The 16,445-nt window shown below is 46.1% G+C and overlaps 1 protein-coding gene across 4 annotated transcripts in view; it reads right to left on the bottom strand.

Moving 5' to 3' along the window:
* Positions 1 to 15,348, bottom strand: part of DUSP10 (dual specificity phosphatase 10) — a 40,736-nt gene extending 25,388 nt beyond the window's left edge. The window contains exons 1-2 of one of the 4 annotated variants that reach the window (XM_007464313.1): positions 15,155 to 15,348; positions 12,119 to 12,975 (exon numbers count right to left, since the gene is read on the bottom strand). In XM_007464313.1, coding sequence (XP_007464375.1) covers positions 12,119 to 12,932 — 814 coding nt within the window. In that variant the 5' untranslated portion in view covers positions 12,933 to 12,975; positions 15,155 to 15,348. Of the gene's footprint in view, positions 1 to 10,037; positions 10,090 to 12,118; positions 12,976 to 15,154 lie in introns of those variants that run through there. The other 3 variants (XM_007464314.1, XM_007464315.1, XM_007464316.1) reach the window with 3 other exon arrangements.
* Between the last annotated feature and the right edge of the window lie 1,097 nt (positions 15,349 to 16,445).

Raw genomic sequence — 16,445 nt, 5'->3', positions numbered from 1 at the left:
CAGGAATGAAAAAAGGAAGGGGGATTGGGGGGGTGAAATAAACCCAAGGTGGCTGGCCCTGAGCTTCCATTCCTCAGTGGAAAGGTTACAGAAGCTCCCAAACAAGGGATTCCCTCCAGAGGTTTCTCTTACAATATCAAAGCTTGGAAACAATCTTAACTTCATGAATAGGCAAATGTGTTCAGTAAAATGTGATACATCCCATAAAATAAGACATGTTATAACATTCAGAGCGAACCTATGATGACTATACAGGAAGCAAAAGTACTTGCAATATAAAGTGAAAATGAATTTCAGTTTCTGTATGAAAAACTCTGCAAAATATGCACAAATATGGGTAAAGAATGCAGAGGATATGTAAAAGTGAAACTAAGCCAGTCAGGGCGATTAGTATGTCATGTAATTTTTCTTTCTAAAATTTTCTTAATAGTCCAACAATGGGTATATAATTGAGTCTTTGCTAACACTTAATTTTATAAGATTTCCTTACATAGAAATAGTATTATTTTCCAGTATGGTGCTGATTCAGAAAAAAGTCCTTATGTAGTTATCTATCCACCCCACTAGAAACACTGGGTTTTTCCAAACCTTTAAACAAAAAATAATCTACCAAGCATCAAAGAGTTGTTTCTACTTAACATTGCGCCAGTGGTGATGTCAATTCATTTGACTGTATCTATTACTCATTTATCCCTTGGAGATAAATATATGGTGATGAATTTTTATTGCAGATATATGATATAATTATGGTACATTTGTAATATATGTTAGCTATTATGTGCCTGGCATTGTATACGAATTATCTAATTTAATCCTCAATCCCATGAGAAAATTGTCATTACCCTCACTATTTTATGGATAGGAAAACTGAGGCACACCAAACTTATTTCGCTCAACTTCATGCTATTAGTAAGTGATGAAGTTAGGATTCAAACTCAGCAGTCTGGTTCTAGAATTTGTGCTGTTAATTTACTATATTCCCTCTGCTAGAAAAGATACAAATTTCTAATAGCAAAGCTGAATACAAATGCAAATCGGCAGACTGATTCATTGAGAAGTCACTTAATCACCTCGTTACAAAGGGGAAGGGAAAGAAAACATGAAGCAACCTGGCCAAACACTTGGACCCACAAGATTTGCTTATTTAATAACAACTCAAATTCAAACCAAAGGATTATACTCCCACTGGGATTTAAAGGATAATTACTGTACAGAGAGTTAGGAAACATGGATTCTATGCCAGTTCTGCTACCAGCTACTTATGTGCTCTTGGGTAATCAGTTTCTATATCTGTAAAATGGGACAGTTGAAACAAATACTCAGTAATCTGTCTGAATGAATACTACTTGAAGCACAGGGTTCCCAGGGGTCCATCCTGCTATCCTTCAAGGGTGTTAATCATGCTTTCTCTACGGTCTGTCCCTGCCACACTCCCAGATTACCTGAGCTATATTTGGAGGCTTAGACTATAGAGAGGAAAAAGAAAGATAAGGAGAGGAAAGCAGAAGAAGAAAGCAACAGTTAGTAAATAGTTCGATAACATTCTTTTTCACTTATCCCAGAGAATTCACTTTCCCAAAGATAATGATAACCAACTAGAAATTCTTTCTTCACACACTTGAGGGGGAATAGAAACCCCATAGTTAATATATTATCCACAGTAATAGAACGGATAATGATTATAAAACATAAGCAATCAAATACCATTGGATCTTAGAGTCTTTGGGATGTAGTCATACATACCCATCAAACATTCCTTCTTATTCACTAAATATAATTTCATACCTGTCTTCCTTCTCACTCATCTACTTCCCACTCTAGAAAGGAAGTGCATTAATATGGACAAAAGAAGAAAGCATCATTCTCATATCCACAGGCTACTAGGAGAAACCATTCTAAAGTTCTCCACATTGAAAATGCATGGAGCAGAAGCCTCAGAGCACTATGCCCAGTCGCTACCAGGTACCAGCTGAGGGACCTTGACAAGGGCCTGGACCTCTCTGAGTCTCAGTCACTCATATGTAGACTGGAATGTTATCATGAGACATAATGCTCTGAGCACAGAGTCCGCTAAGACAGCAAACATTTCATAAATGCTAGAAATAATCGTTGCGGGTTTCAAACATTTGTTTGATTGGTTGCTCTAGTTAAAAGTCTCTGCCATGACCAAAATCTGAAGTTTCCAAAAGCCGCGATATAATTCAGGGTGAGGTCATTGGAAAGCCAGCTCTTCATTGAGGACACAGTCAGCCACTCTTAGCACTGGAGTTTTCAGTTGAGGAGACACAAGAAAACGGGCAGTGGGGGAAGTAACCAAGGACACTTCATAGATAAAGAACAAAGTGACCCTAAGGAATGAGATACACAGTGCACTTGTAAATAATCATGTGGCCAGCCTGGAAAGAACTTGGCCTTTGAGATCCTTAGAACTGGGTTTTAATACTTGTCCTGCAACTCACTGGTTAATAATCTGGGGGGAGAAATATTGCATCTCCTCCTCCGATTCCTCTTCTGTAAAACTGGGAATCTAAAACCTCTCTCAACAAGTTGTGCTGAGAGCTAAGTAAGACATGTATGTGACAGCCCAATGCCCAGCACACAGAAAGCAGTCCATCGCTTTTATATTTTTTCCCCAAACTATCTGGAAAATAATTTTCTAATTTTGAGCATGATAGGTTGGTCAGACCCATAGTAGTTAGATGTGATTAAATGGTGTTCCACGGTCAGAGTAAAATATCACTTCATGAGAACCATCAGAGCGTTCTTATAAATCTTATCATAAAAATATGCTATTTATTAAGACTAGAAATACAAGACCCAAGAAAATGTCCTCTATCCCTTCAAGGAAGCTCCCCTTAGAAGGCTGTCTCATCTTATTATTTTAAGAGGGACGCAGACACGCTGTAATAACTAATGACAGTAATTCACAGTCTTGAAAACTGGAACCCAGGACCTCAGTCCAAGAGCAGGAAGGTGCTGTCTCTGACTCTGAGAGGACCCTCTGCCCTCACACCGCTCTGCTCCCCCTATACCCCTGTTCCTACTTCCTCTCCCCCCAATTTGTTTTTCCTTCCCACTTGCCAGTAGCAACAGCTGGTGATATTTAGCCCAGTAGTAGTGGAACCCGGGGCCACGATGCAAAGAATGTGGGATTATTTCTCCCATAGAATAAGCATCAAGTAGTAAAGCACTGGACAGTAATGTTCTGCCACAGAGTGGTGACAGCCTCCTTACGCAGGGACACAAAATAAAATCACTTGAGCTCACATCATAACGGGAGAAGCTTACGCACCTCAAGGGGAGGGCAGCCTGACACTGCCCCCTGGATCAGGCAGCTTCATCTATTACTTGATTGAGAATTGGGCAACAGATGCCTGACGGGGGTCCACCGGGTGGGAAGACAAAGAAAACCAAACCCTCTGTCGAAGCACTCTGGAAGAGTTTAGCTTTGTTTCGCTTTCCATGAAATTCCAGTGTTAGGGGGGCAAAACACACGATGAGTAGACCCTCACCACAAATAAAACATTAAGGCGAGATGGATAATGTGATGAATCTGCAAACCTTTTCTTCCTGATAGTGATTTTGCCCTTTGCCAGAGGCAGAGCACGGGGTAATAACCTTTATCTTATATGAAAATACCAAGCTGCACAGCTCATTTCTTTATCCAAAAGCATAGGTTCAAGTTTCCTTTTCCTTTAAGTTCCATAAAATATGGGTCTTGCTGGGGGGTGGGGGAGTGGTGTATATATATATATATATATATATATATATATATCCCCCAACTTTTAAGTAATAATCGATGATACAGACAATAGGCTGAGAGAAAAAGGATGCTAAGACCTTCCACTTAGCTTATGGATGAAAACATCTAGAGTCAAAGATTTCATAATTAGAAGGGACACTACATCAACATGAATATAAAATGGATATTTTGCAATGTTCTGCAATAAAATTCAGGCTGTGGTTCATACTTACTCTTTTCTCTTCCCTCCCATTTTTCTGAATTAGTAAGGTTATATGATATTAATATAGAGTATATAGTACATGGATACACAGCCACAGAAAATTTGCCCAAGAGGAACCCACATGGTTTACGGGAAATAGCACAGGCTTCAAAATGACAGACACTTGTGTTTTCATTCCAGCCCTGTCCCTTAGGGTGGTTTTTAATTGTACTCGCAAACTCTTTTTTTTTCCTAAGCAAGCCAAAACCTTGTCTTTGAAATACCATTTACAGTGTTTGTTTGCTTAGCATGTCCTCTTTTCATAGAGAGCATGCAGGAAAAAATAAACACAGGTCTTGTCCCTATCAGCAACATGTCCCAAATTAGTGAGGTTCAAATTACAAAGTTCCACTCCAATGCACAGAGGAGGCCTGTCAGCCCTGAGCTTCTTGAGGCAGAGAGAGAATGTATGCTTCCTTTTCCATTAAAAAAAACGACAAATAAAGAAAAAAATTCTGTTCAGATCAAGACTTCGGAAAGAAATTCTGTTGGCCCACAATGATGTGCTTAGAAAAGGCCAGACTCTATCTTGAAAGGGAAAAAGAAAGGAGAAAAAGCCAAAGGCCACACCAACATGTGCTTCCCAGGAGAACAATATTTCCTAAAGATAAACTGCTCCCTAAACAAGATTGTGTAGCAGTAGAGGATGAAGAATCCGAACAGGTACATGATCTTCAAGGTGGAAAGAGTTCGGAATACTAGCCTGGTCCATACATATGCTCTCATTCTAACATTTAGAGGATCAGACTTATGATGGCAGATGCCTCAGCCTGAAGACCAGTGCCTAGCACATAGAAGGCATTCAGTAATATTTGTTGAAAATAATGAATGAATCTCCTGTACCCACAAGGCTGTACATCCGTGGAACCCAACAGACCCAAAAGTCCCTAGAAACCTTAAACACTTGGGTACAGGGGCGCATTTTGATAAATGTTTTCCAGCTCTTCCTGAAACCATTAAATTCCCTAGAAGATGGGATTGACATCATTAACATTTGTCTCATATGTCTATGATCCAGGTAAATATCAGGACCATGAGTCTGCTGGTTTCAAAAGACTTAGGTCCTTATACTTCTGGACTGAAATCTCAAAATTCAAGAAAAAAGGTAGCAATACTCAAAATGATTGATTAAATATATTATCTTACTTTATATTTGTATGCTATACAATAGATACTGTTATCATTAGATAATAATACACACACACGCACACACACGTAATCAACATATCAACCTGGCAAGACCTATTTTTTGCACTAAGGCTCTGAAATTAATCATGCATGTGATCCTGGATGAGCAATAAACCTCTCTAGGCCCCAATTCTGTAACTGCATAATGAGAAGACTGGACGAGATGGATGGTTCCCAAAGTTTGCTGCACGTTAGAACCACCTGGGAGCTTTTAAAAGTCTTGATGTTCCAGCTGGACCCCAGACCAGTTTAATGAGAATCTCTGGAAGTGGGAACTGAGCATCCCAGGTTTTAAATTGCCCCAGGTGATTCCAAGGAACAGCCTTCAGTGCAGACTCTTGGACTAGGTGACCTCTAAGGCCCCTTCCTATTCTAAAACCTGAAGTACTTGAGTTCAGAGGAGGTGACATGACCTCTCCGGGGATTAGAATTTCTGCCCCTTGTGTGTCGTGTACCTTTTTTTTTTTTTTTTTTTTTTTTAATTGCGGTACGTGGGCCTCTCACTTTTGTGGCTTCTCCCATTGCGGGGCACAGGCTCCGGACACGCAGGCTCAGCGGCCATGGCTCATGGGCCCAGCCGCTCCGCGACATGTGGGATCTTCCCGGACCAGGGCACGAACCCGTGTCCCCTGCATCGGCAGGCGGACTCTCAACCACTGCGCCACCAGGGAAGCCCTCGTGTACCTTTATCTACTTACTAGAATTAAATTGCCTAGGGACGGGACTTCCCTAGTGGTCCAGTGGTTAAGACTTCGCCTTCCGATGCAGGGGGTGCAGGTTCAATCCCAGGTTGGGGAGCTAAGGTCCCACAGACCTTGTGGCCAAAAAACCAAAACATAAAACAGAAGCAACACTGTGACAAATTCAATAAAGACTTTAAAAGTGGTCCACATCAAAAAAAAAAAAAATCTTTAAAAAAATATTTAAAAACAGTTGCCTAGGGTCTACAAAGCAACACATTTCTATGCCCTCCCCAGCCATACTGAGCCAGGGAGAGTCTGGCTGCCACTAACACTGGAATGAAGGAAGCAGGGGCAGCTCTTGGTCAGAGGCGAACGCCAGCTCCTGAGAGCACAGGCACCACAAGGCTGCATGGTAGAGAGTGTTTCTGCTCCTGTGATTTTGCCAAATCTCCCTTCCTCTACCCTACTTTTTCTCATCTAAAAGCATTATCTACCATTGCTAGGAGAGGAGTTTCTTGAACTTGTCCTTGAGAAGCCAGATGGTTAACTTAACTGATCTGAATGGTTGAGGACAAGTGGTTCCTACTTAACATGCGCCCTAGTGCTGTGCTCAGAACAAGGGCCCATTCCCCTCCCGCTCCCCCCCACCCAGTCTTATGGAAGAGGTTCTGAAAGGCCATGGCGGGGTAGGGGAACAGAGCCCAGGGACTTGATTTACTGAGAGCGATCTACGTTCTAGACACTCTATTTACATTGTCTGAGTTCATCCTTGATGTTGGAATTATCCCTGTTGTACAATGAAGAGAAATGGGCTCAGAGGTGTAACCTGAGTTGCCTAGGGACACCTCTGGCTGGTCAGCAGAAAAGCCTCGATTGGAGCTCAGGTGTAAGTAAGCTAAACGCCACTCTGCTGAACAGTAAACAGGGAACAGCTTTTCACTTTCAATTAGGAAGCAGAATAGTACATCCAAAAGCTTAGAGAGGGTGTAGGCAAATGAGAACCAATTCAGGGGAGGGTTCAAGACTCACTTAAAGATATGAGAGGGTCTTTCAATGAATTTCCTCCTTTTCCCTCCACCTTCCATCTCATCACAACTCAAACCTTCGAGAACTTTTCTAGATGAAGCACACTCCCCCTCCTTCCACCTCCCCTTTTATAGTCAGACTACAATCCTTATTCCAAAAATAAATCAGCCTGATGAGGCCAGAAAAAGCAAAGCTTAATTGTTTTACACTTTCATTATTTAGTTATGGGACATTCATTGGACAGATATATCATCACGTTTTTACAAACTCCCCTACAAATAAATAATTCTAGGATATGCCCAAATTACTCTGGCCTCCTGACCCAACATGTCTTTGTAATTACTTGGCACTCCAACTGTATGCTACTTAAATTAGGTAACAGTCACCAAGTTATTTTTAAGCCCTAGCAACACACACACACACACACACACACACACACACACACACACTCACTGCTATACCTACCTTGTTATCTGCACTCCTTTGGAAGAGGAGCTAAAATTGCACTTTTACTGATACCATCATTTCTGTTCGACCAACAGTAATATTAAGCTACATGTACTGAGTGTTCACCCTGTATGAGGAACTGTTCTAGACACTTTGTACCCATTAATTCATTTAATATCTAAACTACCACCATGAGACGGCTACTGTTATATTCTTTTTGGTAAATGAGGAAAGCAAGGAAGTAAGCAAAGTAGCCATCAGTAAAGGGCACAGAGCTAGTAAGGGGCGAGCCAAGACAAGAGCCCAGACAGGCTGGATCCCCAGTCCTGCCTGAATCTCTCCACCATTTGCTATAAGGCCAATATTCAGCATGTTTGGATATTCAACAGAAGCTCAGAATAACACATTTGTGGGTATATATTATGCCCTTATTTCACCTGTTTAAAAAAAAGAAAAAAATCCTCCTAACATCCCTAACAGGCAAGAGGAAGACTTTTGTTCCCTTTCCAAAACAAAGCAGGAAAGGGAAAGAATATTTCCCCAGGGTCTCTGATTTCTGAGCATAGACCTTCACTTTGTCATCAGACTCAGCACTGCCTACAAGTGTTTACTTCAGAGCCCTTTTCGACTATGGGAAAATGCGCCATCTACGTCGCTCATCTCAGGAGTTGCGAAGGAAAGTTTTCTAGCGTAAGAAACTAACTCTCTCTGTCATGGAATCTTCCCTACGCATCAGCCTCCTGAATTGATGCTCACTCTTCCCCCTCCCTCCCCCCAATAAATGTCTCTGATACAGAGGCAGGCCTGTTGGAGGATGAAGCAATCAGTCACTCTTTGTTTTGTGACAGCACAGAGCAAGTATAGGCACGGGCCCTGACAGACCCTCATGTTAGGGGAGCACTACAGACCCCCAAGGAAGTGCCTGGAAACCTCCCACTCTGAGGGGGGGGACGCTTCTCCATAGACCTGATAGCCAGTTAGAGTGGAATTTCAAGCTCGAAAATCTCTCAACAATGGGCACATGACACCAGTGTTTAGGAGTGAAAATGTTGTCCATACTACACTATACAATATTCCCAGCCTTCTTAATTTGAAAATATTAAGTTTAAACATGAGACATATTGAAATACTTTCAAATATTGTCTATACTCTAAAATCTTTCAACAACCAAGAAAAGAAGAGACAGAAAATAGGGAAAGTGTTAATAATTGTTTAATCTGGGTACTAGGTATATGGATGCCCATGGCACTCTTTTCTATGTTTCTCTATATTTGAAATATTTCATAATAAAAATGTTAAAGGCATAGACTGTCTTTAAAGAGGAGGCGATAGTAGACTATCCTTTCCTACATAGGTAAGTGACAAATTATTTCCCTGAACACAGCCTTGCTAAAAAGAAAGGGAGCCTTATAAACATCATGGCAAAGATGGTAGCTCTCATTCTGAAAAACTCAGAGCTGTCTAGTCTCCTTACTGAGTTGGGTGAGAAATCACATTAAACCTCAACTTTGTGTAAAACAGCTTGTAATTCTTTCAAAGACTTTGCAGGTCTCTAAATATTTATTCATTTGGATCATTTTTTGCCAGGTTGAATAGAAGCACAGGTCTGATGCCATTTATTCTTCGGAAGATGAGAATAAAACACAGATTCAGACATAGGTCAAAACAGGGACGGGACTGTAAATTAGAAGAGTAACTTAATCCCAGGGGCTTCTGCGCCTCTGATCAGTTTCTTCCCAACCTGACACAGCATTACTAAAATGGTATCTGAGCAGCCGCTCTACTTGACAGGCAGCACCAAAAATGGAGAACATGGCATTGAAAGAGGGGGACATAAAACTTGGACAGGGCGGGTAGCAACCGGTGTTTACAAACATAAACCAGAGAATCAGATGGGTCAGCCATAAATTACCCGAGATTATACTGAAATCTCTGAAAATAAATTAATGAAGCCTTAGAAGTTTCTACCTTAGATTCTAACTACCCCCACCCCATATCTACCCTACAAAAGTCACTCATTCCAAAATGGTACCACCACCACTCTTGCTAAAATAAAATCTTACATCACTAATGGAGGGGGTTACTAAAACAAACCTCAGCAGAGAAGCCAGACCAGAATGGTCTGCTTGACCCACTCAAGAACCTAGGAGAAGTTGCTGGCTATGCCTTCTAAGAGATGCCCACCTCACTGTTCACCTCAGTGGTGCTATGGTATTAACCTTTGGTTCCAGATGAAAATCTACCCTACAAAAGTCACTCATTCCAAAATGGTACCACCACCACTCTTGCTAAAATAAAATCTTACATCACTAATGGAGGGGGTTACTAAAACAAACCTCAGCAGAGAAGCCAGACCAGAATGGTCTGCTTGACCCACTCAAGAACCTAGGAGAAGTTGCTGGCTATGCCTTCTAAGAGATGCCCACCTCACTGTTCACCTCAGTGGTGCTATGGTATTAACCTTTGGTTTACCCAGATGAAAGGGTAGCTAGGGCCATTCGAATATCAATCTATTTCCCTTCCTCCCCATCGTGGTCCCAATTTTAGGCCATTCCCCCAAAAGAGACCAAAATAATAACGACAAAAATAATAAAGTAGATTACTGACCCTTTTGCTCCTGAACTACATATATTCAACCAAATTCCCAGATATTTGAAGAAAGAGCCCCCCAAACTACAAATAATCCAACCTCTACCACCAGTGCGTCTTCCAGGTCGACCGCCGCTGTGTCTCACCAACCCGAAAATGATGAGCCCTCACAGCGGCCTCCCAGGCACCCAGTGGTGAGGTCAGCAGCATGACCGGCCCCGCCCCATTGAGGCAATCTTCCTCACTGACACTGAGAAACAAGCGCAGGCTGCCCAGGCTCTCAGCTGCATCCACCGGAAAGGGGGAAAGGAACCCCACTTTGATCAGTAACACCTAGAAGATTCATTGCCCAGCGATTGACAAGCCACACTCATGCACAACAATGCCCACTGCAAAGTAGAGGGTAGAATCTCCACCTCTTCCTAATCACCCTATGTTCATGTCCAGGGTCATCTTCATGTGGATTATTTGATGCCTGTCCTCAGACCATACAGACACAAAAGGTCTGCTTTCCCTCAATGACATCCACTCTACATGAGCAACAGACCACCCTCAAGATCATTGCATTGGTTCTCCCCTTCTTGGCTCCCCAAGACAAACTATTACAAATGGGAAGTTTGTAGACTGTATTTTCTCATCCAAAAAAGATGAGACAAGCCAAGATCACGGGGACAGAACACTAGCTGGGTAAACCTACTGGTAATCGCTCAAAGTCAGCCAAAAAAGAATACAAAACAGTAAAATACAGGGGTACACAGAGGAAATCTGAGCATATCTGTAACCCCAAGAAAACCCATCAGCAACAAAAAAAAAATACCTGGGAGCTGCTGGGAACTCTCTGGATGCAACTTCCATGATGTTCTCCTTCTCCTGAGGGCCCACCAGCCCAAGGAAAGCCATACTCTTGTGCTAGCTGAGCCCAACAAGAGCAGGTTTGAGGGCAGTAAGGGTGGGCAGAGGGAATGATGTCAAAGACATTCAGAACTGTATTTCTAAGAACACTGCTTAACAAAAGGCAGAATGCACCATTGGGAAGACAAGAAGAAGAATGGCAGAGCTGGCCCACAAAGGCAGAACTACTAACTTGCTCAGCCCAATGGCCTGTTGCAATTTAAATATGCAAGGTGTTCAAAGGAACCCAGCAACGTCTTTGGTCTACACACCACACGAGACTGGCTGGTGATGTGGCCCAGACTGTATGCCTTGACTCAACACACTTGGGAAGAGAAGAAATAAGATGCCTGTCTCTCACTACCACCACTACCCCCTGATAGAAGACACCGAAGATGAAGCGTGGTGTGCAGTGCCCCAAAGGATGGCATCCGAGGGCAAAGAGGCACACCTGGGTTGGATACGGGATGCGGGCTCCACTACTAGGTTAGGCAATGCTGTGTGGAAGGAGCCCAGAGACCAGGGAGCAATTAATTCCCACTGCCAGGGCTCAGCGACACTGACCTGCCAGTTATTCTCTGCTCAGTGGGGCAAGTGACCCACCACCCCATCTTGGGAGGAGCCATGATGCCAACGGTTGTCGGGTGATGCCAGAAGGAACAATGAGGGGCTGGGGAGTATTTCACAAAAATGACTCTGTCCCTTGAAGCTTTGGCCGAGGAACGGATGTTTGGGGTGAACTTATACTTTCTGAGGGACCTTAGAATAAGGCTCTCTGCCCTTCCTGAAGGTCACTTTCAGAGAGGTGAGAAAGAGGAAGAATTTCCCACAAAAAAACTGGTACCTCGAGGTTTACTTGTAGTTCACCACAGCTGCGGTTTCCTCTGTTCCATCAACTTTGATTAAGTCTGAGAGACAAGAACTTTCCAGCTAGTTTGACTGGACTAGAACTACCAGACCAGGCATGACTGGAGATGCCATCTGGTGTCATAAAGCCCCTTTATAGAAAGATGAGAAAACGGTCTCCAAGAGGGGAAATGACTTGCACAATGCAAATGAGAAGGTGAATCAAGACTAGAGCCCAAATCTTCTGGCTTTCAGTTCAAGGCTGCTGGGTTTCTCTCCCAACCCCAAAATAATTGAGAGGGCACGGAAGGGAAGACAAGAAGAAGAAAGGCAATTCTGTTGTTTTTTTTTTTTTTGCAGGAGGATGCTGTTACTTCTAAGAGAAAACCCAGAGTGACCCCAGGCTTACCAGGACTGTGCTCGGGGAGGGGGTGGGGGCATTACCTTTCAACACCAGAGGTTCTTTGCCTTCTCTCTTCAGGGACTCGAGAACTACGTGCAGTGGCTGGGAGGGCATCACTCGGCTCGGCTCATTGGTATTCTCATCATAAACTATAATTTCTTTGGAAAAGATCCTCTTGAAAGAGTCCTTGCCTTCCCTACAGGAAATCAAGTCTAAGACTGTGATCTTGCCCTGCTGTAGTCTCCGCCGGCTGATCTTATCGGCACAGTTAATGTGGACAGCTCCTTGGATGTGACTCTTGTTGTACTCCATGAAGGGCCGGCAGTCAATGATGACAGGGCCCTGGCTCGGCAGGTGACTCTTGCTGCATTTGGTCATCTTCTTTGCCAAGTCATTGGGGTAGATTATTTTGATGCTGGCTAGCTGCTTGGGGGTCCCTGACACAGGGCTGCCCACCCCACCTGATGGACTTAGAGAGCCTGCGTTCTCACTGTTGTTGACCATCTGGTTGGCCGGGCAGGTGGTAGAGCTTCCAGTGGTGGTGGTGGTGGTGGTGCCAGCGGCAACGGCTTGGGTTGGGGCCTGATTGTCCTTGTCGTAGGTTGCCACAGTGCAGCAGCTGGCACTGCTGCATCCACAATTCAGGGAGCGGGCAGAGCCGCTGGATGAGGGCATATACGTCAGATTCGCAGCCTTTAGGGACACAACGGTGGTGGCGATGACAGGAGGGTGGCTGGTACTGCCAGGGGTGGCAGAGCCAAGGTAGCTAGAGTCTAAACAAAGGTTGAGATCCTGAGGTCGTACAGGCCTAGACAGTGCCACCACTACCCTGTCGTCTAAAGGAGACGGAGGCATGAGGAGGCTGAAAACTGGCAATTCAAGAAGAACTCAAGACAGTCTGTAAAGAAGGGGAGGGGGGAAAGAAAGAATAAAGTCATGTGACACAAAAGGCAGTCAAATCCAATCCCTAGGAAGGGGCTTTGCATCCCTCTGAGCAAAGTCGTCCTAAGTGCCCTTTACCCTGTCACTCTCAAAGCCTGAAGCTCATTGCTATGGATTCAAAGAGGATGCAAACCTGAGGACCCCCCAGTCCTTGCTAAGTCTAAGGTTAGATGTAAAGTCTATGCAAATGTTGATGAACAACCTTTCACCGACCCACATCAAAGTTCAGCCTGAGAAAAGGTAAAAGCAGAAAGAATTAGAAAAGCTGAAGACAGAAGGGAAGGCTCTTAAGAGGCATCTCTTCTGGGCCTCATCTTCTGGGCAGAAGTATAATGCAACCGTCTGAGAAAGACCCATGCGTCCACCCGTGCATACTTTCCATGTAATTCCTTCACCCACTGCAAAGGCAAAGGAATGACCAAGACTGCTGGCATGGCTCACAGGAATATACGGCAGCTAAATATACATCAGGGGCGGATGTCAACTTTCTGCACATCAAAATGAAAGCATCCCCCTAAGTGACTCTCTTTAACTGCCAGCTATTCTTACTTTCCATTCTACTGAGTCCTTTGAAAAGCACAACAAAGTCATATTAAAACCTCCCATGTTTCCAATTAGCCTCTTATAAATTAATCTGCATTTCCTCGTTCATTACAAGCTAGTCTCCTAGGATGAAGCCTCACGCCAAGGAGCCAGGTCTGGAGACCCCAACTCTGGCAGATCCACCCCTTGGGTTTTGCTCCCTTGCGGCCTTTAAGGAAAGGACCACTTCAGCACTCCTCCCTCCTTCTTTCCCCACAGGCACATCCTAGAGATCTTCTCAATGGGAGGCAGCCGCTATGCATAATCTTCCAATCCCACACAGATATCCCCCCTCTTCAAGAGGATGGACTCATTAAGAAGACTTCCCAGTGAGCCCGTCCTTGTGGGAAGTAGAGTTGCTCAGGGGTCTACCTCCTGTCTCATGAGAGGGCGCGTGCAAAGGGACAGTTCCTTCCTCCCCGTAGGCACAGGGGCACTCCACACCCAGGCCCTGATGGCCCCTCTCCTATTAGACATACACACAGAAAAGAACCCAAACCCCATGCAAGAGTAGCTCATCTAAATGAACGTTACGAGATGCCTGGAAAAATGTCATCGAACATCCCTCTACACAGGACTGTCACCACTCTCTGACACAGAGCCAAAGTGTCACAGGCAGAATCCACACATTCACACACACAGGGGCACGCACCTATCACATCCACAGATCGCCACCGACTCAGCTTTCTCTCACCACCTTTGGACGGGCAAGAAGGATCCAACCCCTTTTCTTCCCCCGTTCCTCTTTTCTTCCCTCCCTTCTTTCCTCCCTTGCCCTCCCTCCCTCCCTCCTTCCCTCCCTCCCTCCCTCCCTCCCTTGCGTAGTATTTTTTGAAGAGCAAGTACTATTCCAGAAGCTATAACTGTTTCCCAGCTGGACCAAGCAGTGAAAGTCTTTGCTATTGTGTTACCTGGTAGGGTACCTCCCAGGATCAACAGTCCATTTCCCTTGAAAGGGACGCATAAGCGTGTTCACGGAGACACAAGCTGGGACCCCCACCTCCACACGGAGTGCGCGGCGCACACACTCTCTCTCACACACACGCGCGGAGTGTATATAAAGAGATCTGCATCCCTGCAGCAGAGGGTCGGGCGTAAATATATATTGCCCGTGAAACCACCCAGACTAGCCTAGGAAACCTCCCAGAGAAATACTGAGCTATCCCCTCTCCCTCGCTAGTCGTCCTTCCACCTCTAGTCAGGGGCTGGGAAGAAAATGAAGTAGTTAGAGAATGCTCCTTCCCCACTCCTGGGGCACTTAACATCCCCCTTCGCAACACGGCGCACGAACAAGTCCCTGGCATTTAAAACTGCCGCAAAGCGTCCCAACAAACCTCATTTTTTCCTCGCCCCCAATCCAAGTAGACTGCAGAGAGAGTAAACGCACAGGGCAGCGTGAGCCAACAGCCGGAACCCTTTAACCTCACCTGCTGTGGCTCTTCCGTGACCATCGCAACACACACATACACACACACACACACACGCACATACTCACACTCACACCGCCTTACACTCCCGGGCTCTCGGGAGTAGCCACGGTGACTTCCACTTACTTCATAAATAAGTGTAACCCTCCACTATCTGGCGCTCCGCTTCGGCTGTGGATTCGCACATTCAGCCCTCATTCACTTGGCTTCATTGATATCCAGCAGCAACATAGTTACTTTCTCTTTTGCTACACTGTAAATGTAAGGTTCTGAGGGGGCGGGCCGGCTGCCGACCGACGGCGCGTTGGACCAATAGAAATCCAGAGAAAGCTAACCGCTACTTCGCAGCAGCCCGCGGCCAATGGGTGGCTGGAGAGGGCGGAGCCAGGGCGTGGCCTTGCCTCCTTAAGGAGGGTTTATCCGACGCCGCTTTGGGGCCACAGTGTTATAACACGGGCGGTGATGTCATTGGCAACCAATCAAAAACTTAAAAGGGCCAACAGGGGCCCGCGCGGAGCAGCTGCTCTCTATTTACATGTAAACCGAACCGGCAGGATGCAGTTAACCCTTTCCGGAGCTGGATTGTCAATGGGCTGGACTCGCCGCTCCAGCTAAAACTGGCTCTGCCCACTTGGCGGGATCCCCCTAAGTCCCCTCACCCCCCGGACAGACCACGCTATTTCTTTTCCCTTCTTACTCTGGACGGATGATCAGACGTGTTGGAGTAACTTTCTACAGGCAAGTGGCAACGAGAATGACCACTCTCCACAGCGGGAAAAACAGGTTCTCCGAGTCGCTCGACGTGACTTGATAAACCCAAGATTCACAGACGTCGCCGAGCCACCCGCGCGGGGGGATGCATGTGAGCACGCGGCCAGGGGCGTCGCTTCTTCTCCAGTCCGCGGCTTGGGGCCACGCTCTGGGGACCTGGGCTCTGGGGCGTCTGGCGAGCCGGCCGTCTGCCCACGGGCAGTGAGGCCCTCCAGCCTCGCTGCGGCCCGAGTCCTCCGGGCCACCCCCTCGGCCCCGCGCCGCCAGGAAGCGTCGGCCGCCCGCCCGCAGATGTCGCTGCCCCTCCGGCTGCCCTACTGCTACCCAGCTCGGAGGTGGCGCGGCGCCCTCTGGCTCTCCTATATCTGCGCCCCGGTCACGCCCCCGCTTTCCCCGCCTGCCTACCGGGGCTCCACCCGTAGCACGAAGGCAGCGCTGCGGAGGGCTGCTTGGAGGCGGCGGCCTGGACCCGGGCCAGAAGCTACAGGGGGCGCGCCCCGAGGGGCGGCACAGGCGCCACCCCCTAGGCCGGGCGTCCCGGGACCTGGAGTGCGTCTGCCTCGCCACCCAGGCCTGGCCCTGTGCCCGCCCGCGCCCCCTCTCCCACCCCGCCCGCAGGGTCCCCGCGCCCCGCTCCTCCGCGACG

This window comes from Lipotes vexillifer, unplaced genomic scaffold (assembly GCF_000442215.2).
Source record: "Lipotes vexillifer unplaced genomic scaffold, Lipotes_vexillifer_v1.1 scaffold33, whole genome shotgun sequence".
Classification (NCBI taxonomy): Eukaryota; Metazoa; Chordata; class Mammalia; order Artiodactyla; family Lipotidae; genus Lipotes; species Lipotes vexillifer.
This window is presented reverse-complemented; position numbering and strand designations above follow the sequence as displayed.